Raw genomic sequence first — 23,344 nt, forward strand, 5'->3', positions numbered from 1 at the left:
TTTGTAATCTAGGAACATTAAAAAAAGTAAAATAAAAGATGAAGAAACAAATTCGATATCAGTAGAACTCTTTAGAGCTCTACCGAATAGGACTTCGAATGGATAGTTTTTGATAAACTCTTAAAAATTAGATCGAAATCAGATTTTGAAGAGAAAAAAATTTGAGGTTGATAGCTTTTGATAAGCTCTCGAGATTCAACTAATTTTTGCCAAAATCAAAGCATTCATGTGGTTAGAACCAACCTGAATTTCTTAATATTGGCATGTTCATTCTTTTTATGATACATGGTATTTTATTTATATTTTCAATAGGAAATATATTAAACTTATATTTTTTATTATGCATATTTAAACTTAATTAATTTATCAATTATCCAAGTCTGATTTAAAAACATTGGAAAACGTAGATACTTACCCAATTTACTAAAATCATGCTGACATTTAGGGTGGGCAAAAATATCTGTAAATTTTGATTTGATCCGTATTCGTATCGATTTGATCAAAAAAATTCGAATATCCTCAATTTTACGAATCTAAGCAAATACTGAAATTTAATATCCGTCAAATAAGAAGCAAATCACAAATACTCATTTAAAAAAACAAATATATGATCTGTAATGTACATATGCATATACATGTATATATAAAGTTATATATAATTAATATCTCTATATATTTTTTAGTTATTTTATCCACTAATTAATTATCTGGCCATTAAATAATTTTTAGAAAATTATATAGTTTTAAATAATTTGTAATGAATATTATTATTTTTATACTAAAGTTTTCTTTTTTTAATATATTGTGAAAAAATGATTTTTTATAATTTTTTACCGGATTGATGGACGAATCAAATATCCGATAAAATATATTAATTTTCTAAAGTGCTGAACCATCACGGATCAAAAGATTGATTATTTGTACGAGCACGGATATTCTAAAATTACGGAAATATAGTCCGTGCCCCACCCTACTGACATTTAACTAATTGACTAAAAACATTTCAATCACCCAAACAGTTTATATTGCAACTAGTATGGTTTTTTTTTGGGCAACTCGTATGGTTAACAATATTTATTACTTGTTGTAGGAACGGCGGACCCACTTACATCTGTTGGCCAGTTAAAATATTAAATATTCATAGTTTGATACATATTTTAGGAATATACCTGTATTACTTCCTCCACATATTAAGTATAAATTTTAATTTTCGTTTATATTATAAGTATTGTTTTTATATTTTAACGGCAAGTATTAAATATTTTTTACCAACTTTTATTTTTACCGTTAGCTAATTAGTTATTAAAATCAAACAAAATAAAATATTAGAAAAGGATAAAAAAAAAATTTAAGTATTTTTTTAATTTATGTACAAAAACCTTAAACGACACTTATTATGAAAAAAATAAAAAAGAAAATTATTTTTTTACTCTCATTAATTTATCATTCTTTCTTTATCAACAAAAAAAATCTTCTATTTATTCTTAAATAACAAAATACATTTAATTTCCATTTTATCTATAAGATATCAAATTATTAAATTCACAGTCAAAATACATTTTTCTTCCATTATAATTTTATTCCGAAATTAGGTAATAGTATACCTTTATTCATTTTCTAAAAATTGTGGGTTATATGTTCTCTACATTTAAGTTTTCATATGGTTTTTAAAAAAGCTTGATTATATAGTTTAATATGTTCTCTTAAATGTAATTTATTTGTTCATTAAATAAATTATTTAAAAATAAAATATCCATTTTTTTGAAGTAATCATATTTCCTACTACAAACCGAACGGAGCTTAATATATATTATTTCTTCCGTTTCGATTTAGTTGTCATTGTAGAAAAACTTTTGTTTTTAAAAAAGTATCGTTTTATTTCAATGCAAAACCATTTTAGTTTATATGTTATTCTATTTTTATTATTTAAAATATGATTATGTGTATAATAATACTGATTTATATAAAATATATAAAGTTAAATATTTTTTTAATATGTGGGCAAAAGCCTAAAATAATAGCTAAAATTAAACAAAGAGAGTATATTTATTTTGACTCCAAAAAACTTTGCAAGTGTCCTTACGTACAAGCATCCCTAGTTAAGACTCAAATGGGCTTATAAGCTAACCAATCACCTAAATAACTAGACACTAAAACATACGATAAAAACAAAAACGTAATTACTAACCTATGGATATGTCAACTGAGACGGCGGAGAGAACTCTCCGGCAACCGTTGGTGGATCCGACGGACTCTGTGCGAAAACCATTGAGGGACGCCGGATCACTCGAGAGCATCTTGACGGAGAGCAGCCTTCCGTCATGGAGGCGCTTCTACTTAGGGGCATGTATAGAAATGAAACTTCTCTTCCGGTTGGCACTTCCGGCGATATTTGTCTATTTGCTCAACAGCGGAATGAGTATCTCGACCCGTATCTTTGCCGGACATATCGGCAGTCAAGAACTCGCCGCCGCGTCCATCGGCAACAGCTGCTTTAACCTTGTCTACGGCCTCATGGTACGTTTTACGTCATCGTGCACAGCAGCTAGCAGCTAGCACTAGCACATATATTTGGAGGCACGTTGATATTAGTTATATTATAAAAAAAAAAAAATTCTTCTCCAATTTGATATGTATTATATAGGCGCTAAGTAATCTATTGCATTTCTAGTTTTTATTCTTAAATAGATTGTTATTTTTTCCTTTAAACCTAGAGTTAAAAATAACATTTTCATATTTAAAAAAAGAATTAAATGAATACTATTTTAAAGACATACATTGAGATGAAAAGTCTTTAGAGACAAACTTACATTGAAACTATTCAAATTATCACAGCTCATTACAATAAATTTCTGATACATATTTTCCTTGAAAATTTGTAAACTAGAAGTAGAAAAGACAGAGTTCAAAAAGTTCAAACCTTCCAAATGTGTATTGAGTGTATGGCACGAACCAACTAACTTATTGAGTTTTTGTTGTAAATAACTTACAGTAAGAGCTTACAAAAAAAAACTTACAGTACGCACATATATTATCCAAACCGCGAGCATGTGTATGTTTGCATCCAGGACCGAATCTGGTCATGCGTAACTACTCCCCAAAACATATATTTCCGGGAAATCTATTGTAACCAAATTTCCGAGTACAAAAGAGAAAAACCATTCACTTTTTTTTAACCATTCATTTTCTTATTAACATGTCTAATTATTCTTTTCTTTCTTTTTGTTGATTTGAATTTGTGATGATTAGATGATTAGAAAAAAACTGTGAGTTTGTAAGTGTCATTTGGGTTAGTACTTCGTAAATCTTTTGATAAAGTTTTCTGTAAAATCTTTTTTTTTTAATTCCTTTTGTAAGAATTCTTGTATGCTTCGAAATAGAAATCAAATAATATAAGTAGATGGATTATAAACACTTTTTTGATATATGGGAAGTGTTTGGGATACAACAAAAAAAATAAGCATACAATTAAACTTTGTTTTTGGCTTTTTAATGTTTGTTGTACAGTTAGGTATGGGAAGTGCAGTCGAGACACTATGTGGACAAGCATATGGTGCCCACCGATACGAGATGCTTGGGATCTATCTCCAACGAGCAACAATCGTCCTCGCTCTGGTTGGGTTGCCCATGACAGTGCTATACACCTTTTCGTACCCGATTCTAATCCTACTAGGTGAGCCCAAAACAGTCTCGTACATGGCATCTCTATACATTGTCGGACTCATCCCTCAAATTTTGCTTTCGCCGTCAACTTCACGGCCCAAAAGTTCCTCCAAGCTCAAAGCGTGGTGACCCCCAGCGCGTACATCTCAGGTGCCGCCCTTCTGCTCCAGATATTGCTGACCTGGACCACCGTTTACGTAATGGACCTAGGTCTTATGGGCATTGCCTATGTTCTTACTATCTCTTGGTGGTTCATAGTTATGTCCCAAACTTTGTATATTATAACAAGTCCAACGCTCAGACACACGTGGACTGGTCTTAGTTGGAGATCATTCCATGGTCTTTGGAGCTTTTTTAAACTCTCTGCTGGTTCGGCGGTTATGATCTGTTTGGAAATGTGGTATTCACAGATTCTGGTTCTTCTTGCTGGTTTGCTCAATGATCATGCTCTCTCTCTAGATTCTCTTTCCATCTGGTAAATTCATTAATCATTTATTATCTTGATTTATATGAATCTTGAAAAAGATTACAATGTTTTTTTTATTGTTTTGTTCACAATTTATCTTTTGTTACAGTATGTCAATATCAGGATTCTCTTTCATGGTCTCTGTTGGTTTTAATGCGGCTGTAAGGTTAGTATTTCTTCTTAATTACTTTCAAATCATTAATCAACATTTTCTTTAACCAACACTATTGAAATAAACTATACTCCAAGAAAATCAATGTTTTAGAAAAAAACATATCAAAACATATATTTTTAGGTAATAATGATAAACTATGAATTTATGGTAAATTTATTATGTTTATTGAATTTATGTTGGATTAAATAATGAGAAATAGTTATTCACAGAAAAATATTTATAAGAAAAGTTTAATATTTGTTAATATATGTGAAAATACTAAAATATACATTTTTGAAACAGAAAAGTATTGATCCTTTTTTTATAAGTAAGTATTGATTATTAGGGAAGATTATTCGAATATGAATTTTTGTGGAATTTGATGATTCTAATAGTTGAGAGAATTTTACAAGTTAACTAGACTTAACAACTTTATCAAATATTTTTACATAGATATGCATTATTTGTATATAGATTCTACCAATCAGTGTTTTTAAAATCGGACCGAAAGTTGAACCGGAAATATTTTAGGTCACGGTTTAATATAGTTTGATCGGGTCAAACCTAGTTTAATAATATAGATTAATATATTTTTAGTATATAAATTTAAAAGTCATGCTAGTAAATTTGATACATAATTAAAATATAAATAAATTTTAAACATAAAACACTATAAATATAAACTAATTTTATGTTTATATGAATGGTTTGTTGATTTTTTTTTAATTTTAATTATTTTTATCAGTTTAATAAATTTGAAATCAAATCCGGCTAAGTGACTGGTTCATGGTCGAACCAGCTAATAAACCTAACTCGGTTCATGATCGAACCCGTCCAACTTTCGGGTCGGTCTGGTTTTAAAAACATCGATTGATTGTTATTGATTTTTAAAGTAAGAAATTGATAATGGTAGGAGAAAGAGAAAGAAAATCATTTCAATTATTTTGTTCTCAGCAAATTTCGTAAGAGCCTAGATTCCTGAGTTTTCAAGACTTTTATGTACTTTCTTATTTTCCGAGTACTAATAAAGAATATGTTAATGGTGACACGTTTTTTTTTGTTACACATCTCATATATTTTTTTTAGCTTTTGTTTATTTATTAAAAAATACTATATATTATGCTATTAGTGCATGGTTGATTAGTAGTTTATGCTCTATCAGTTTTATATAGTTTTGTAATTCTTTTTGTTTTAGAGTAGTACATGTAAAATTATAGAAAAGAACTGAAGTTGTGTTTATGGATTATGTTAAAGTTGTGGTTTGTATTATTTCATTATTCAATTTTGCATGTTTTGTATGTTAGTGTATTTTATTACATAGGATTTTTTTTTTTAAAGTATCATATGGTATAGATAATGTTCTCAGAATTAAATCTTCTAAGTAAAACCAAAGAAAAATTGCATTTAATAACAATAGATTTTAACACGAACTTAAGATCAATGAAAAGTAAAATTTTCGATAACAAAAATTTTTGAATGAAATTTAAAAAACATCACTCCAACAACAATGGATTTCATTTAGATTTTAAAAATTCAAAAATTAATGACAATAGAATCTCAAAATTTGATAATTTCTCTAGAATTCTTCTATCAATAACCCCTTTATTTTAAATAAAATATTATTACAGTGTCAGGACAAGTAATGAACTTGGAGCAGAACATCCAAAATCGGCGATGTTCTCTTCATGGATGGCGACTTTTGTCTCCTTCGTGATTTTACTCGCAGAAGCGCTCGCCCTGATGGCGTCGCGTGACTACGTCGGCTACATTTTCACGTCGGACACTGAGGTGGCTAAGGCCGTCTCTGAGCTATGTCCTTTTCTGGCGGTTACTATCCTTCTCAACGGAATCCAGCCTGTCTTGTCCGGTATATACATGCAAATCAATTTTAGCTAAATCTTGAGATACTCGGTGTACAGGTTTAACGGACCGGGCCAAATAAAAGTCTAATTTGTATGTGCTTGTAGGAGTGGCAGTGGGATGTGGATGGCAGACATTCGTGGCATATGTGAATGTTGGTTGTTACTATGTTGTTGGTATTCCTATTGGTTGTGTTCTCGGGTTTACTTTTAATTTACAAGCCAAGGTTCGTTTTCAAATTTTCTTTATAATATATGCGTTGTATCTATATAGTAAATTAATTTATGTGAATTTTGGTGATAGGGAATATGGACCGGGATGATTGGAGGTACCCTCATGCAAACCCTCATCTTACTTTACGTTACCTATCAAACAGATTGGGATAATGAGGTTAGTGTTACGTGATATCAAGTCTCATCATATTGATTTTAAATCATATTTTAGTAAAATTTTGCTTTGGGAGTGTTGAAATTATATTATTATCATGCAATGATTTAGGTGAAAAAGGCAAGAAAACGTCTGGATATGTGGGATGACAAGAAGGCGCCACTCCTAAACTAAATTATAAAAATGTTTGGGAGGTACATGGATCATGAATGATATGGTTCGTTAATTTCAACTGAAATAATGTATGTTTAACCACATTATGGAATAACTAATGTATGTTATTCACTCTGTTTAAACTATAAAAGTTACTTGAATCATTAATTATTTCTAGTCACTCTATACGTTAGGCATTATCTTATAGATTTTTGAACTCATTAATTTGCCTTGGCATTATATACGCAATTTATGATAACCAAATTGAATTAGAAGGAGATAATTGTTCTGAAAGTAATTATAAATATAACAAAAGAATCATTACGTAAAAAAGCCCATTATGTTGCGTACAAATCGGAATGTGAAGGTATGAAAACAAAGGCCACAGAAACTGCAAGAGAGCAAAACTTGAGATTGTATTCGAAGAAAACATTCCAAAATCATATATATAATGAGGGACTTTCCTCTCTTCTCAATGTGTCCACCTCGGCATATTTTTAATGATTTGTGGGCCCCATATTGTTCTCGGTTTGGTTAGGACATTTGTTCTCCCGTTTGATTTCGGTTTTCCTCTTTGGTTCAGTCATTTGGTACGTTTGGTTATGCATATGAGTTTGGTTAATGAACTGAACTCTGCGTTTTGTGATTGATACAGTATTAGGGTTTCAATGTTATCGTCTTTTGTCTCTTCAACTTCACATTCTCCTCAGATCTTAGACTGCAAAGACAATGAATTCTTCTATCATCTCTTAGCCTCTCCTAGGTTCAACGTATTTCTCTTAATCTCGCCAATAAATGTTATTATCATTAAGCTGGTGACCTCTCCGTTGCCTTCACGTCGAATCACTAAAATGGAGAGGGTTGAGAGTTGGGATAAACACCCACAACCACTCTCTGTTAATCTTCTTCATCAAGCGTTGCAAGATTCTTCGATAATGTCTTCTTCCGGTGCTGTGACTGTGACTCTTTTGCTCACCATGGAAGTCCAAACATGCTGTGTTATTACGAATACTTCATAACTCCCACTCGAGCCGTTTCGACCGGTGGTTACATTTACTTTATACATAACGACTTTCCAGCGATGAATTCCACCTATAACTCCTTCATCATCTATTGTTTTCTCCATTTCCTCTGTTCTTTCACTTTCGAAATAACTGAACTTATGGCAAAGATCTTATTGATATTCTCTCCTCTGTCAGGTAAATTGTTGGTAGTGACATTTCATTTAAAATTATTGAGATTTGATGTCTTTTATCCTCTTTAAAATGAAACGCTTCTGATTTATTGGCATTAAAACTGTGATTTTGTAGGATCCATGATCCACCAAAGAGATATGCAAGGCTCTGCGAACGAACATGGTCTTGAAGGAAAAAAAGAAAAGCAAAGATAAACTGAAAGTTATCGTATAGGTCTCTCCCACCACTTCTCCAAACTATCTGATTGCTGTGAAGAATGCTTAATGTTCTCTCTTTGACTCATCGCTTGAAGAATACATTGCTTCTTCTGTGCCTTCTCCCTTCGCAAAGGTTTTTCTTCTCTTAGATCATAATCATGTCAAATACATATAACTATATTAGGGTCTCGCAATATCTATTAACTCAGAGAAACTTACAAGCTTAATAAGGTCTTAAGCTCCGCTTTCATTGACATTTATTTTCTTCCCTCGGCATCGGGTTTGATGTTATATTTGGACATGCCGTTGATAAATATCCTGGAGACACTGATCTGAGACGCCACTTTGTTTTCTTCTTCGTACAGGTTGTAAGATATATGGTTGCATTGATTTCTGAGAAGAGACTTTGCAAAGGTACTAAAAATATTGAGCAGATTCAAATATCAAAAGGATCAAGAAAGACAATAAATTATAATCAAGTCGTCGAGGCAAAGATCTTAGACGCATCTTTAAGGTAAGGGAGATAGAAAAAAGGACCACCGCCGATCCAAAAATCTTCATTGTAATAAGACTTTATACCTTCCGTGGAAGGCAAGCAAAGAGACATCTTTGTAGGAAGCTTGTACATGGAGACAAGCTGGGAGGGAACAGATAAGTAAGTGGTTGTTAGCGAGACCAATGGATCCACCGAAATCCTTGGGGGTAGGTTTCAACGCAGTAGCATCGTCAGTGCACGTCAAAGTAACGTAGAGATCTTTTCGCCGTCCATGGAGTATATTCCATTAGGTGTGTATAGTAAGCCAATGATGTCTTGAAGGAGCCTGGTATTGACTGGTCGATCTTGTCTGATGGAGTGGTAAGAAGTGGATTTGGCGGCGGTGGAGCAGTTTAGTAATAGAGGCGTGGCTCTGTTGAGGTCAATAAGGAAGCTTTGGCTGCGGAGGTTCGGGCCGATGGTCAAAGGCATGCAAGGAGTAGAGATTTGTGGTCTTGTCTTTGTAAATAAGGGTGCAGAAAATTGAACCTTTGGTTTGTAGTAAGACTGAGATGTACTTGCTTCATGGATAATTAATGATGAGTGAAAGCACTGAGAAGATCACACGATGAACAAATTCTTAATGGACATTACTTCGTGGATAATGATTATATTTATAAAATGACATAGACATTACCTTCTTCATTTCTTTTTCCAATTTAGATTTAATATATCCGGTAGCTTTTGACATTTGAATATGAATATATCTGTGGAGAAACATCTTTACCAAGAAACAATTTCAAAATGTAAAAGATAACGTATTGATAACACTGTTGCTGATGTTTCTGATATGTTTCTGGTGACTACGAGAACTTTCTCACAACTTTTCTTGGTTCCACAATCTGATTTTTGTTTTATAATCTTGGCTTTCGCTTCTGATTTGTTTCTTGTATCAAAACTTCACTTTAATATATCAATTAAAACCTCTTCAACTAAACCAAAAAAATCACCCAAATCCACCACTTTTTACACTTTTTTAAAGTATTAGAAAACTTTTATTGTCAACATGTTATATACATGTTACTAGATGTTTTGCCCGCATATGCGGGCATAAATTTTTTATAAATACTTATTAGTTTATGTCTTACTAATCTAAAACCAGCATAATAAATTATTATTTATGTTTTTAACCAATTAAATCAAACATCAAAATATTTATATATGTCAAATATCTTTTATCAAAATATATATGTCAAATATTAGTGTGTTAAGTTTTTTTAAAACACTCATATCTTAGAGATAGTTTAGAAAATATATTTATATTTTTTGGTTAACTAATATTTAATTATAAATTGTTTTGTATCTTAATTTTTTTTAACTTTATAATAAAAATATTGTTTTCAGATAGGCACACAATATATATATAAGAGTTATCTTTTTTTTTTTTTTTTTTTAAATCTATAATATTATTTTGTAATCAATTATTTAATATAGCATATTACATATAAACTTTATATCATTAAAATAAAATTCGTTTTTATTTATATATAAATTCAGTAAGGGTATTATTTAAGTTAATAAAATAGTGAATAGTTAGAAACTAATAATAAACCAATAAACTATCTAAAAGTCTAAAACCTAATAAAAATATGACAAATAAGAAAAGCTAATATAACATATAAATTTATGACTAATAGAAATAAAATTCGTTTTTATTTATACAAGATTCATCAAAGCTATTTTGAAATTAATAAATTAGTGACTCAGCTAAAAACAAATAATAAATCAATGATAATTTAGTTTAAATTTAATAAAACATGACAAATAAACAAAATTAGCTAAAATTATGGAGAACATGACAAGTAAGTAAAATCACTTCATAAATAATAGTATAAATACTATACGTATACACTAATAATTCATACAACAAACAACCAAATACTGAAAACTAAAACCACCTCCTTTGTGTTAAAACAAAAAAAAAACACAACTGATCTCTCTCCACTTATTGATCCATCGCAGCAGCACCAAATACAAAACCCCTCTGAAATGGGTATCACTATTTTTTTTTTTTCCAAAATGGACATCACTATCCACACGGCATACATGTTTCGTACTAAGTGTAATTTCACATTTTTTTACTGCAAGCCAACATTGCATGCAAATCTTTAACTTTACATACAAGGAAGGATTCTCTCGACCTAGCTCAGCCTCTGATTGATTGGTAGGAATCACATGTATCATTGTCAATAACCCCGCGCTTGCGCGGGGCACCGCCCCTAGTACACTCAAAAGCTTACATTTGTGATTCTATTCTGAGAAAACATTGAATTTTCAAAATTGTGTGAAAGGTAATATAAAAACATTAAACAAAACTTTCTGGTCTTTTTTTGTTTAATCATGCAAAGGGTTGATACGTTTTTTAGTTTCTTGGTTTAGTGATTGGAATCTTCATTCTTTTTTTTATTGTCACCCTGAAATGATGGATCTCTTGATCTTCAGGTTTCTTCGGTGCTCTGATTTGGTCTTAAATCAGTTCCACGATTCCGAAGAATATTTATGCAACAATTAGCCCTTTCTTATATACCAATTAAATTGAATTAGAGTGAAACCCTAAAATGTTCTGTAGATTTGCAATGTAAAATAATACACACTCGTCTATGTGCATTAGAACTTTCCATTTGCTTTATATAATTGTTACTTATAGTTTATCTTCTCGCACGAGGGAAAGTAATGCCGGTGACTCCAGCAAACGATGTGGCTCCTAATGTTAAAATGTTCACGAGAGAAGAGATCAAGAACCAGACTGATGATCAGTCTCTACCTCCTAATGATGAACCAATGAAAGATGCTGTCACTGATTTGGACGTTTCTAAACCTGCTCGAGCTTTGTCTTCAACGTCAAAGGACAGCAATGGCGAAGCTGCGACTCGTCTGGTGGAGTTTTTTTCCAGCTCCAGAGACGAAGACGATGGTGAATACTGATCAAGATAATCTTGTCTTGGCACAGAAAGAGCAGCAGAAATCTCCTGGTGAGGGTCGTGGGTTTGATCTTATGTCGGTGGAACCGGTTTGTACAGGAGAGAAAGTGCCGCATGGGCTTCAGCTAGAGCTTGGGAACAAGAGTATATTGAGTGGAGACAACAATAACAACAATGGCATCGCAATGGAGACAGATCCTAAAAGCTCTGTGTCGAAGAGTGGATTTATAGCGAAATTGTTTGAAGGAGAAGACAAGAAGGTGGACTGTACCATGGAAGAAAAAGCAACTCCATCAGCTCAGTAGTTTTTTTTTTTTGAAGAAATCCATCAGTTTAGTAGTTAAGATTTAATACTCTCCAATATATTTTTTTTGTTTTCTCTTGTTTCAGTTCTTTTTGCAGTAGAGTTTTAGCGTTTGTTGCAAACCTATATCTTCTTCTGGTTATTCAGACATATGTTTTTTTAGGTGTCACAAACTAATTAACTCTAACGAAAAACAAATAGACATAACATATCCAACCGTTGCTGTTAATCAGTTACCACTAGCGGACTGACGAGAACAGAGCCCTTTATCTCACTCTCTTCTTAAGCATGAGTGGAGGATACTGGACCCTAAAAAGGCCTTACAAACTAGGCCCAAGTTAAACTGAATATTCTTCTTCGAGAAAGCAAATGCGAAGGAGAATCCATAAACAAAGGCGAGAGTATGGCGTTGAACGTGGTATCATCATCTGTGCTGCGTCTATCTTCAGCCACGTCTTTGACCTCCTCCACGATCAAAAAAGCCTTGGTTACACCTCGATTTGCTTCCTCTCCCCCGAATCTCAACCTCCTTCGTCGAGGTTTTCGCGGTGGTCGTCGCATCACATCAATGGGTTCTTCAGCTCCCGGATCGGTTAACAAGGCAGAGGAAGAGTGGCGTGCGATTCTATCTCCTGAGCAATTCAGGATCCTCAGGCAGAAAGGCACTGAGTATGTGTGGCATGTAGTTAACAAATCAGGAGTGAAAGATCAGAACTTTTCAATAGAATCTTCAAAAGTTTTCACCTTTGCTTCTGAATTCTGATCCGTCTTATAGATGCTATGAACCTTACTCTTACTACTAGATTAACAATTAAGAGATACGTTTTCTGAAAGATCAAAACTTTCAATACAATTTTCAAAATTTTCACTGTTTTCTGTGGGTCTGAACGTCTTAGTTGCTACGAACCTTACTCTTAGGAGATGATGCATCTCACTCTTGTGTCTTGATTTGTTATGCTTTACCCTTTCTTGGCTCTCTAATACCAACAGTTGAATCTTCTCTGTGGTTGAAGGATCAGTGAATATATTAGGGAGTGAAAAATAGCGTCCCATTTATATTTTTAAAAAAATAAATTAAAAAATAGTGTCCCGTGTTCTGTAACATGATTGTTCTAACTGTGGTCTTTTACACATGTAAATGTAGATATCCAGGGACAGGAGAATACAACAAAGTATTCGCAGACGGGATCTATAGCTGCGCAGGATGTGGGACTCCTCTATACAAATCCGCCACCAAGTTCGACTCTGGCTGTGGCTGGCCTGCTTTCTTTGACGGCCTCCCAGGGGCCATTAACCGAACCGTAAGATTTCTCTAAAATCAAGACTTATCATTCATGGTTTTTTGAGAAACTGAACCACTTATCTTTTTTAACATGTTTACTCAGGCGGATCCAGACGGGAGAAGAATCGAGATCACTTGTGCGGCTTGTGGAGGACATCTCGGACATGTTTTCAAAGGAGAAGGTTTCCCTACTCCTACCGATGAGCGACACTGTGTCAACAGTGTCTCCCTCAAGTTCGCACCGGGGGATGCAACCTTGTGATAATAATAATAATGTATACTTGTGATGTGTGAAACTTCGCTGGCTCGCATTTTGTTTTGTCTTTGCTCTGTGAAACTAGTGTGACTGCTAGTAGTAATAAGGTCGTCGAATTGAAGTCTTGAGACTCTTGGTTATTGTCATATAAAGATTGGTGAATAATGTTTCTTAGAAATGACTCGAATCACTCTTGTTTCTCGACCACATTTTTTCAATAGCGACACCACTGATCTTCATATATCTATCTAATACGAATTGAGAAGCTGTGACAAGAGACAAAAAAAAAAACTAAACATCACAAAACACAACTAAAAGTCTTTAAAACACATGTGTTGCTTGGGTTATAAGCTTTTGAAGCTTAACGATTACTTACTTGGTAAAGACGCTGGCATCTTTACATCCACATGAGTTTCCTTGGTTTTTTCCTTTTCACAGCAGCGTATTTACCATGGGTGAGTTGTCATTTCTTGACATTTGCAGGTGCTTCTTGGATTCTCTATCCTTGTTGGTGGAGATACCTGGGGGGCGGGGGGATCTTCTGGTGCACATTCTCTATTTTAACTCGACTCCATACACATCTTCGTCCCTCTTTATCCTTAAGTTTTATCCAATATGTGTAGGGAATGATAGCAGGTCACGCTTACTACTTGTGTATCCACGAATGACTGATCGACGGCCCTTAAAAACCCACCCTTTCCTCAAAGCTTTATTTGTTGATGAGCCTGTCGTGGTTTGCTCCTGCGCCTTTTGATGAACTTAATCTTTCCACAAGCCACACAGCACAGTTCATGTATGTTGAGATAATGTTAGAAAGGAGCAAATGATGTACTCTTCTTTCTTTGAGTCTTGATCTTTATACTTGTGGATAATGTGCAAGTTTTATGCCTGACCTTCTTATGTCTCTGCCTTTGTGCATATATATGAACGGAAGTTGAAAGACCAAACGATGAAGGAAACTGCTCTGACAAATCGGTTTAATCACACATATATACAGTCAAACCTTATTAGAATAACATATTTCTTCTTAGAATAACTAAGATCTTGAATAAACTCATTGAGAGGTTTCTTCCTGTCAGACAACCGTGCGACCACCCTGGCTAGGTCAAGACCAGACCAGGTAGCGATCCTCTACAGCTCGGATAGTCCGAAAACAATCGTAGCCGTTAATCACACTCAAATCGCACGGCCATTATTCATCAACCAGGGTTAAGGGACTGTCTCCTTAGAAATCAAGGAGGCAAAGGTACTCCCCTATAGAACAGATCCTGTTCAAGTAAGGTCGTGACCACTGATGCTTTCTAGACATATATAAACAATCGAGACGTTATATGTCTCTCCGATGTGGGACTTTTTAGTTCCCAACTTATAACTACTTCCGTGACACGTGTAAGCATTTATTAGAAAATAGTAAATTAAAATTGTTCGCAACAAGTTGATTACGAAAAAGACGCTACTAAATTATTTTAAAATCTAATTTTTAACATTAAAAGGAATATTACAGTGCATCAAACATCGTAACTTTTCCCAAAGATAATGCAATTACAAAAACAACAGAACATAATTAGCAAAATGTAAAAGATCTGTTTTATTCAAACCTTATTAGAATGGCAGGATTTTAACAATAAACAAAATTAAACAGTTTGTTTATTTTCAACCCAACATAACATGAACACTCCAAACAAATGTTAAACCTCTTGTCCTGACCAGATTTTTCAAAGTAGTAGTAACATTAGAGTACTAAAGCTGTAAAAATCATTTATGATCTTGCAATCCAAAAACTCACGCAGATTCCACAACGATTTCTTCTTCTTTAGTCTTTTTTTTTTTGCCCCCAACTGATTCTTTACTCTCTCTTGAAACATCATCAGACTCACCGTGTGATAGACTTCAGACAAAAGCCTACTGGATGGGATGGTATTGAGCTGATACTCTCTTTGGAGGTAGCTTACGCAGAATGAAGAGGACTAGTGCCGATGGAAGTACTTCAACCACCTGTGTTTTTTTTTTTCTTCTTCCAATTAGTGGATGCACTAAGAGATAGAGAATTAAAGAAAGGTCTTTAGTTACTTACCATATAGTAGATTAAGTTCAGAACGGGATGATCAAGAACATCCAGCGTTAAATCCCTGTCAAAAGCTGATACACCCACCTGAAAGTTTTGCAAGGATTACATAAAAAAAGGAACAATCATCAGCAAAACTCAAGATAAGTATTTCAATTTTAGGTGTTCATATCCCAGAGCTTACCACAATGCATCTAATGAGGAAGCAGGTGAAGCATATGGCTGTCACGGATCCAACCTGCAATTGAATAACATTTCCATTACAAAGGCTAATCGATGAGAAGCAACAGATTTGAAGGCAGCGATGTAAGTGTTTAAAGTTCGGTGAAACTAAGACAAAGATGCACAAACAAGCACAAGGACTACCTCATGGAGCTTCTTCCTTCTTCCTTTTGACTCAATAGGGAACCTTCTTAGCATAATAAACAATCTACATAGCATACAAATGAATACATAAGAAAAGCCATTGAAGAACTTTCAGACACTTTGATTACGAGACAAGTAAAAACACTACCTTCCTCCGTAGAGCAAGAAGCCTAACGCCGCGATGAAAGACACAACTAGAAGAAAAAGTAAAATACACAAATAAAAATCAATACTGAGTTGAGCAATAACGGGCTTAGCAAACTTGCTTGACCATGCAAAAAACACTACCTGACATAAATATCTTTCCAACTAACTCCACAGTGCTGTTATCATTGACCCAGATGCATACCCATATAACAACCTGATAAAGACATGGATTACAATATCAGACTTAAAAGTCTTTCGATTCACCCAAAATTTATAACAAAAAAAAAAGTGAGAACGGTTCAAAGAGATTCTTTGTATCAAAGAAAACTCAGTAACCACAACATAGAAAAACGAAAATAAAAATATAGAAAACCATAAGAACCTGAGCCAAATATACAGCCACATTGACTGAGATATACGTTATCCGAAGCTTATCCGTTGGTAAGCTTCTTGCCTGCTCATTAGTGTCAACAACATATATATATACATATTCAGAGCTTGTGTGGTAAATCAAAAATAAAATCAACGCATGCAAAATAAAAAAAAAGATCCTTTAAAGGTACTTGCCTGGTGATATATCTCTGCCCAGAACAGCACGAGCAGTGTGTAAGCCGAGAAGAAGAGGAGCCCCGGAAGATCCAATAGTATCCAGCAAAGAGCCTGCATTTAACTCAGCAAGAACAGTTAGAATACTTTAAAGTGATGCAGCCTTCAAAAATCAAACAAACAAAAAACCAGAGCTACGGTGACAACACAAACTGAGCAGAGGAACAAACACCACACCACGGTCAAAGTCACCACTCAAAAGCTTATGCAGAGACTCTCTCTCTCACCTTGGGATGGACGAGAAACACTTGATGGTGAAATCCAAATAGAACAGCGCGAACTGCACACACATAGAAAAAGGTTTGTCAGAAACAACATACAAAATCCAAAGGAGGTGGAAGGAAAGAAAAACAGAGATGATGATGATGACCTCCATTGACGACAAAGTTCATAAGATGAAAGACCTTCTGAGTGGTCCAGCCATACTCAGGCACTCTCATTTGGATCCTTACCAACTGGACCTGCCATTGCCAACAACAACAATCCAAATCCACACAAAAAGGTCAACAACACATCATCCAATAATAAAGTACATAACTTTCCTCAAACAAACACGATAACATAAAGAGGAAAGACATGTCAAGCACGCAAGGATTTGATTTGACCCTAGACACCACCTCAAATCAAGAGCCTAGACAGCAAAAAAAGGTTTGACTTTTTATCTTAAAGATGAGGACTTTGAGAGAGAGAGAGAGAGGTGAACGTACAAGAGCGATGGCGGAGACAAGAGCATAAGCACCAGAGAGAGCGAAGAAGATCCCATCTTGCCACTCAGTTGACTCGTTAACCTCCTCCCACCAATTCGTCATCTCCGTCGCCAATATTTGTGCCATCATCACCAGGCTCGAATCCGTCATCCTCCTCCTTTGTTAATCTGTTATGTTCGTCTCTTTGCCAGGTGAGGTACGGTTTGAATCAAATCGAGAAATCTCCTAATCAGTTCTTTCGAATCCAGAGAGAGGCGAACAAAGGAGATGGATGAGTTGTTTGAATATCTGTAACCCCAACAGGTCAGATGGCAGAGAGATAGAGAGAGAGAAGGGAAGAAGAAGAAGATAGAAATGAAGATCCAACGGTCGTGAATCATGCGGTCTTTACGACACGGTGTAGGGTGTCTGTAGCGTCTGGCCTTCTCTCACACGTCCCTTTGAATATTTTATGATTTTTCATCACTCAAAAATAAAAGTAAAATCAATTTCTTATTTACCCAAACAAATAAAAAAGACATTAGATTTGCTGCGGGTTTCGATCTACTGTTCCCTTCTCGATATACTGGTGGTTCTAGGTTAGGGTTTTGTCCCGGGAAGCACTCCGTTCGTGGGGTGTGCGACGGCATCTCTGTTTTCTCCGGTTCCGCGGTGAGGTTGAAGGACGGTAAACCGAGGTACTCGTATGCTCTGAGTCCAGTTTTTTTCGGGGAATAGAGGCTTCTGCAGCTTTATGACCGTCGGCCCTTGTCTCCGGAAGACAGTGGTTTCGTCAGCACCGCCTTCGCCGGCTCAAGCTTTCGGGAGATGATAGCTCCGCCAGTATCATTCTCTCCGGTTTGGTTGTTGTTTTAGCTTCTTCTAGTTTTTTCGGGTTCTTTCTTCTGCAAGGTCGTGCCTCAAACCATAGCCGACTCTTGGTTCTTCTCCTGATACGTCTCGGATGACGGTGGCGAGGGATCGATGGTAGCCGGTTAATCAGTTAACCTCGTAGATGGTGTTTGGTGTATGGGTTTTATGTTGGCTTGGATTCGGATGAGACCGTCTGAGACTCTCTGATAGATGGTTCTCTAAGCGGTGAGGGCAGCTCAGGTTCGAATGGAGATGGTGCGGCGGCATTGGTGACGGCGAGCCGCGAAGATTAGGGTTTCTTCCCTTTGTTTGTGTGGGCGGGCTTTAGGCCCAAGTTGTAATTTTCTTTTTGGACCGATTTAATGGGCCTCGTGTTATTGTATCTCGGATGGGCTTTGATCCATTTTATAAAATCATTCATATGGCAAAAAAAAGAAAGAAAAAGAAAGACATTTTTTCTAGGTTTGGATATTTTAATCCGATCTGAAAATCCAAACCAGAACCGACTCAAAAATACAAATTAAAAACTGAACCAAAAATTTACAAATACATATTGGGTTCAAGATTTTTCTATCCAAAAAACTAGAATCGTCCGAATAGATCTGAACAGACTAAATTCGAAAAAATTAACCAAATAGATCCAAACCCGATAAAAACCAATTTATTTTCAACTTAAAAATATATGAATATCCAATCTTTAATTTTTTATTCTATTTTCTATATTTTATTTTATGATTTAGTTAAAATATATTTTTAGCAACAAATTTTTGTTATTATTTTTTGTAACACTTTAAAGTAATATGAAAGTTTAAATATAAAATGTAAAATTTAAAGTTTAAAATATTTTATTTTAATTATTAATAATTTGTTTTAAGTTATCTGTAAAAAAAGTTGATATATATGAAGTCTCCTCTGTATGATAGATTTTGATTATATTTGATAGGATTTTAACTTTCTTTTCGAATTCTAAATATTCTACCAGATCCTATATAGATTTGAAAATTACATATATTTTATAAAATATTTTATTTATATACCCGAACCAATCTGAATTCGAGAAAAACTAATCTGAATCCAAACTAAAATTTACTAATATCTATTAAATCTAAATGTCTAAAACGTAAAAGATCCGGATAAAAAGCGAACGGAATCCAGAACGTTCATACCTACATTTTATTACAAAGGAAAAAGGTTGTTAAAAACATTATAAAATCATCAGAACCAGACAAATCTAGAATTAAGTTACACATCAAAAACACGTGTGTGTTTTACATAATAAACTACGAGAAGGAAAAATAATGCAGGAACAAAGAACTGGTGGATTAATCAAAAGAGCCTAAGGAATGAAACATGGAACATATATGTGTACAGAATAATCAAACAAAAATTCAATGATTTAGATTTGACGGTCCATGTGGCCTGCGTCATTTCCACCTCGAATATCATCAAAACCAGACAAATCTTTAGCATTTCCAAAGACAGCAAAGAGATCATTTCTAGCATCTCGCCGTAGTTGAATCTCTTGAGCCATTCAAAACACTTTTTTCATTCTCTTCTTGACCTCTGGATTCTCTGCCGTGCACACGAATCTGTGAAGTTTATCAAGTTCCAACGTCATTTGAAACCTTGTATTTAACACTATTCTCCTCCATAAAACACGCAGCTATCTGAATATGTTGAGATCAGATCATCTCCTCCATAAAACATGCAGCTATCTGAATATGTTGAGATCAGATCATCCAGTAGCTATGTCAAATGTTCTTTTCGATCCGGGCCCAACTAGAATCCAAGAGGATATCTAAATCGAACTCGGCCTAAAATGTAGAAAACCCAAATAGAACTCAGGCGCCTCATCCCAACAAGCCAGAATATCTAAAAACTCAAACGGAATCCGAAAGAATACTTTCCTTACCTATTATAAACAATGAAAATGTCTTCTTTATTACAACTTGTTTTCACAAAACAACTTAATCTTAGATTATTTTCCTATTTTGTCGAAGAATCAACAAGAAAGACAATAATATGGGTCTTTCATTTGTTACATATAATCATATTCATGCATCATGAATAAATTTTTTTACAAAGTATTGAAAATGACTGGTTTATTGAAACTGTTCCTAAAACAGCTTTGTTTGTACAATATATTTTTTTGCCTTGTTGAAGAATCAAACAAGAAATAAAACAATATGGGTCTTCCTTTTTGTTTTATGCATCATCATAATTAGATTTTGGTTTAATGCATCATCTTATTTTGTATATTATTTTCATGCATCATCATCTCTTGATTGGGCTACATTCTTGAAAATGAAGTTCTTGTACCAAGAAGCTGATAGTCGCGGAGTTCTCTCTAGAGTATTAAAATCAACGTGGTACATACCGAACCTTATGGTATAACCGTATATCCACTCGAAGTTGTCTAGTAAAGACCAGGTGAAGTATCCTCTTACATCTGCTCCCTTCCTGTTATCGCCATCAGTTTTCAGGGTTTTAGATCAAGACATATGTGAGCTGAAGCATTATTACCTCATTGCTCTTTTGAGTGCATCTAAGTAGCTACTCATAAACTTTACTCTTCGGTGATCGTTTAACAACACTCCTGTATTGTTCTCACCAAAACCTACAAAAGTGTTTAAATACACGATTACAAACTTCTTCCAAAACTACACAAACTCAAACATACAGTCTAGGGCACATGCTTACCATTTTCTGTAACGTACAACGGAATGTTTCTGTGCCGCTCTGTTGCATACATCAACATCTCTTCCATTCCTTGAGGATAAACATTAAACCAGTTCACTCCGGTCTGCATCATTATTACCACACAAAAAACCTCAAAAATGTTTATGAAAATAGGTTTTATTTTTGAATTGGTTTGTCTACATACCGGTTCTCCTAAAGGTAAACCGTCTTTAAGAGCATTTGAATAGACAAAACCTTCAGCTCTTGAGCCTCCTTGGCCCGGTTCACATGCGGTATGCAGACAATCTTTAGCGTATCTGCTTGTGTATTGATTAATCCCAGTGAAGTCTAAACCCTTCCTGGAGCTTTTAAGATCATCCTTTGTAAATTCAGGAAGATTTTCTCCAAGAATATCTCTCATTTCTCGTGGATATCTTCCAAACACAATCGGGTCCAAGAACCTGCATTTTCACACTCTCAGTATTAAAAGTCCGGTTTTTGGTTTGAGGTGGGAATTAGAATCTTTTAAACCGAACCGGCTTACCAAGTCAAGTAGAAAGCTTGAGCTCTCTCAGCAGCTAATCTATCTTCTAAAGAATCACTAACCGGTTCAAACCAGATCGTGTTCATAACAATACCAATCTTTCCCTTCTGTTCTTCCTATATCAACCAAAACAACTCTGAGTTAACAAAACCGTTCTGAAACTTCCGGTACGGTTATCGTCATGGTTCACCTGAAATTTTGTCCGGTATAAATTGACCGCGGCTAGATGTGACCGGATGATGTTGTGAGCAGCGACAAGTGGCTCTACGTCGGAACCGCCACGTGTACAGTTTGCAAAAGTCTTGGAACAACGCGACGGTGGGTAAGTCCCTTTCCGGTAACCCAAAATCACTTGAACGTTTGGTTCGTTGAAAGTAGACCAGAACTTAACTCTGTTCCCAAAGTGTCGGAAGCAAATCTCTGCATAGTGTTCGAAATCTTCCCTGCAAAATAATTTAGTTGTCCTTAAACAATGTTTCAGTGTATATGTATTAGGATGTCTCAACGGGTTTTCGAGATTTGTGACAATATATAAATATGTGATAATTCTCGGTTATCAAAGTTTTTTTTATTATAGACTACTAGACTTTTGAGTTAACTTTGGGTGTGAATTAAACTCAATACTAATAATATATTTACCGGATTTGGGGACTGAGCCAACTTTTGTATCTAAGCTCGAGTTCTTGAGGAATGTCATAATGTGTCAAAGTGACAAATGGCTCCATCCCTGAGAATGGTATTGAGCTCAGTTTGGTCTTGAGACATTTTCTCGAGAAAATCTATCAGTTATTACCTCTTTTCAGTATAGCATTGATCATTCTGTTGTAATGATCAATACCTTCCATGTTCACATCTCCTAGCCTTCCTTCTGCAAATACAAAAAGGGTTCTGAAAAGAAAAGAATTCAAAGAGAGACAGAAATCAAGAAAACAAGAACTTTACTTGGAAGAATCCGAGCCCATGATAAAGAAAATCGATAGCTATTAACTCCAAGGTCGTGCATCAGATCCAAATCTTCCTGTTGAAATAACAAGTCACAACTCTGTCTTTCTAGTCACTTGCTTAGAGATTTGTTACCGGATATCGATGGTAATGATCAACAGCGACTTTCCCATGGGTTCCATCTGCGATTTTCCCTATGCAAATGACATACCAAGTAAATGAAGATATACATGTTTCTTATGGTGACTTGAGCAACAAGGATGACAAAAAAACCTATAAGTTTGAACTTTTTTTTGTCCAAAAAAGCTTAGATTACTATTTACAAAGAATTTCCTGAGATGTTACCAGGGATGCTTGTGAAGACGTCCCAATTGCTTAGGGTTTTGCCGTCGGTTAAGTAAGCTCCTTCATACTGATCATATCATAGGTGCACATGTTAAAAGTGAAAATTGTTTTACTGAGAATTGAAGTAAAAGATGAAGAAAAGATGTAAAAACCTGGTAAGCAGAAGAAGCAGTGCCAAAGAGAAAGTCTTTTGGGAAACTGAAATTTTCTTGGGTGTTAGTCTCTCTCAGTGAGATATGATCTTCATACCATACTGTTGATGATGAGGAGGAGACCAAGGTTATGATGAAGCAGAAGATCCACAGTGGACACACAGAGATGTACATTTGATAATTTGGTCTCCAGTGATTCAGAAACTGTAGATATTTTCTTCTTGTTCAAGAGTAAGTGTTATATAAAGAGGAAAATGAGTGGCTTTGTCACTCATAGGTTGATAATGATGTCTGACCAATTTCAGCTACAGCTGATCTGAAGATTAAAAAAATCCTGACGGATGAAAACTGGCAATAGTATGCAAGATTTGATGGACCAACCAAATGATTTGTTTTTGTTCTTGGGAATGATTAATCTTATTAAATTTCACACTATGCTTGGGTCACTTTATAAAGAAATGGACTCAAGATTTCCTGGACCGACAACGATATTTTTTAAATTAGTAGGGGCAACAATGCACGTATATCACAAATGATTGGTACATCATTGTAGCCATTGTTGTCG

The 23,344-nt window shown here is 34.6% G+C and overlaps 4 protein-coding genes, 1 long non-coding RNA gene, 1 other non-coding gene and 1 pseudogene across 7 annotated transcripts; 4 read left to right on the forward strand and 3 right to left on the reverse strand.

The window, feature by feature from the left end:
• Nucleotides 1-2,143: 2,143 nt before the first annotated feature.
• LOC108850099 (protein DETOXIFICATION 39-like) lies at nt 2,144-6,850 on the forward strand (annotated as a pseudogene).
• Nucleotides 6,851-7,376: 526 nt separating this feature from the next.
• Nucleotides 7,377-9,246, forward strand: LOC130501200 (uncharacterized). The gene is made up of 3 exons (XR_008939573.1): nt 7,377-7,882; nt 7,994-8,209; nt 8,442-9,246. It is a non-coding gene; the product is annotated as an uncharacterized LOC130501200 (long non-coding RNA).
• A 2,038-nt stretch (nt 9,247-11,284) lies between these two features.
• Nucleotides 11,285-11,837, forward strand: LOC108833461 (uncharacterized). The gene is made up of 2 exons (XM_018606880.1): nt 11,285-11,488; nt 11,562-11,837. The coding sequence occupies exons 1-2, from the start codon at nt 11,285-11,287 to the stop codon at nt 11,835-11,837; spliced, it is 480 nt and encodes a 159-aa protein (XP_018462382.1).
• A 371-nt stretch (nt 11,838-12,208) lies between these two features.
• On the forward strand, nt 12,209-13,552 carry LOC108833463 (peptide methionine sulfoxide reductase B5-like). Of its 2 annotated transcripts, none has more exons than XM_018606881.2 (3): nt 12,209-12,505; nt 12,981-13,137; nt 13,222-13,552. In XM_018606881.2, exons 1-3 carry the CDS (start codon nt 12,240-12,242, stop codon nt 13,378-13,380), a joined length of 582 nt encoding a protein of 193 aa, XP_018462383.1. In that variant the 5' UTR covers nt 12,209-12,239; the 3' UTR covers nt 13,381-13,552. The 2 variants fall into 2 exon arrangements, with proteins under 2 accessions (XP_018462383.1, XP_018462384.1); XM_018606882.2 differs by having other exon boundaries at nt 13,232-13,552.
• An 891-nt stretch (nt 13,553-14,443) lies between these two features.
• Nucleotides 14,444-14,660, reverse strand: LOC130501202 (small nucleolar RNA U3). Its single transcript, XR_008939574.1, has one exon. It is a non-coding gene; the product is annotated as a small nucleolar RNA U3 (small nucleolar RNA).
• Nucleotides 14,661-14,938: 278 nt separating this feature from the next.
• LOC108850098 (tobamovirus multiplication protein 1-like) lies at nt 14,939-17,665 on the reverse strand. Its single transcript, XM_056996078.1, has 11 exons — nt 17,266-17,665; nt 16,929-17,019; nt 16,786-16,838; nt 16,520-16,612; nt 16,335-16,406; nt 16,094-16,166; nt 15,954-15,999; nt 15,806-15,869; nt 15,624-15,677; nt 15,449-15,526; nt 14,939-15,369 (listed from the first exon to the last, which is right to left on the reverse strand). Exons 1-11 carry the CDS (start codon nt 17,413-17,415, stop codon nt 15,277-15,279), a joined length of 867 nt encoding a protein of 288 aa, XP_056852058.1. The 5' UTR covers nt 17,416-17,665; the 3' UTR covers nt 14,939-15,276.
• A 2,465-nt stretch (nt 17,666-20,130) lies between these two features.
• On the reverse strand, nt 20,131-23,025 carry LOC108851678 (beta-glucosidase 47-like). Its single transcript, XM_018625141.2, has 12 exons — nt 22,780-23,025; nt 22,628-22,694; nt 22,418-22,476; nt 22,283-22,358; nt 22,134-22,208; nt 21,980-22,067; nt 21,531-21,783; nt 21,341-21,456; nt 21,002-21,257; nt 20,818-20,920; nt 20,641-20,734; nt 20,131-20,577 (listed from the first exon to the last, which is right to left on the reverse strand). Exons 1-12 carry the CDS (start codon nt 22,951-22,953, stop codon nt 20,382-20,384), a joined length of 1,557 nt encoding a protein of 518 aa, XP_018480643.1. The 5' UTR covers nt 22,954-23,025; the 3' UTR covers nt 20,131-20,381.
• Nucleotides 23,026-23,344: the final 319 nt, after the last annotated feature.

Source organism: Raphanus sativus, unplaced genomic scaffold (genome assembly GCF_000801105.2).
Source record: "Raphanus sativus cultivar WK10039 unplaced genomic scaffold, ASM80110v3 Scaffold0119, whole genome shotgun sequence".
In the NCBI taxonomy this organism is placed as follows: domain Eukaryota; kingdom Viridiplantae; phylum Streptophyta; class Magnoliopsida; order Brassicales; family Brassicaceae; genus Raphanus; species Raphanus sativus.

Excerpts from the sequence above, each read along its gene's own strand:
- LOC108851678 (XM_018625141.2), bottom strand. The coding sequence starts at position 22,953 with ATGTACATCTCTGTGTGTCCACTGTGGATCTTCTGCTTCATCATAACC. Across the intron at positions 22,068-22,133 it reads CAATGCTATACTGAAAAGAG|GGATGGAGCCATTTGTCACT; the intron begins GTAATAACTGAT and ends TACCATTCTCAG. Across the intron at positions 20,735-20,817 it reads GTTGTACGTTACAGAAAATG|GTTTTGGTGAGAACAATACA; the intron begins GTAAGCATGTGC and ends ACACTTTTGTAG.
- LOC108833461 (XM_018606880.1), top strand. The coding sequence starts at position 11,285 with ATGCCGGTGACTCCAGCAAACGATGTGGCTCCTAATGTTAAAATGTTC. Across the intron at positions 11,489-11,561 it reads GCGAAGCTGCGACTCGTCTG|AAAGAGCAGCAGAAATCTCC; the intron begins GTGGAGTTTTTT and ends GTCTTGGCACAG.
- LOC108850098 (XM_056996078.1), bottom strand. The coding sequence starts at position 17,415 with ATGACGGATTCGAGCCTGGTGATGATGGCACAAATATTGGCGACGGAG. Across the intron at positions 16,167-16,334 it reads TGGCTGTATATTTGGCTCAG|GTTGTTATATGGGTATGCAT; the intron begins GTTCTTATGGTT and ends TGTCTTTATCAG. Across the intron at positions 15,678-15,805 it reads GAAGGAAGAAGCTCCATGAG|GTTGGATCCGTGACAGCCAT; the intron begins GTAGTCCTTGTG and ends ATTCAATTGCAG.
- LOC108833463 (XM_018606882.2), top strand. The coding sequence starts at position 12,240 with ATGGCGTTGAACGTGGTATCATCATCTGTGCTGCGTCTATCTTCAGCC. Across the intron at positions 12,506-12,980 it reads CTCAGGCAGAAAGGCACTGA|ATATCCAGGGACAGGAGAAT; the intron begins GTATGTGTGGCA and ends ATGTAAATGTAG. Across the intron at positions 13,138-13,231 it reads CAGGGGCCATTAACCGAACC|ACGGGAGAAGAATCGAGATC; the intron begins GTAAGATTTCTC and ends AGGCGGATCCAG.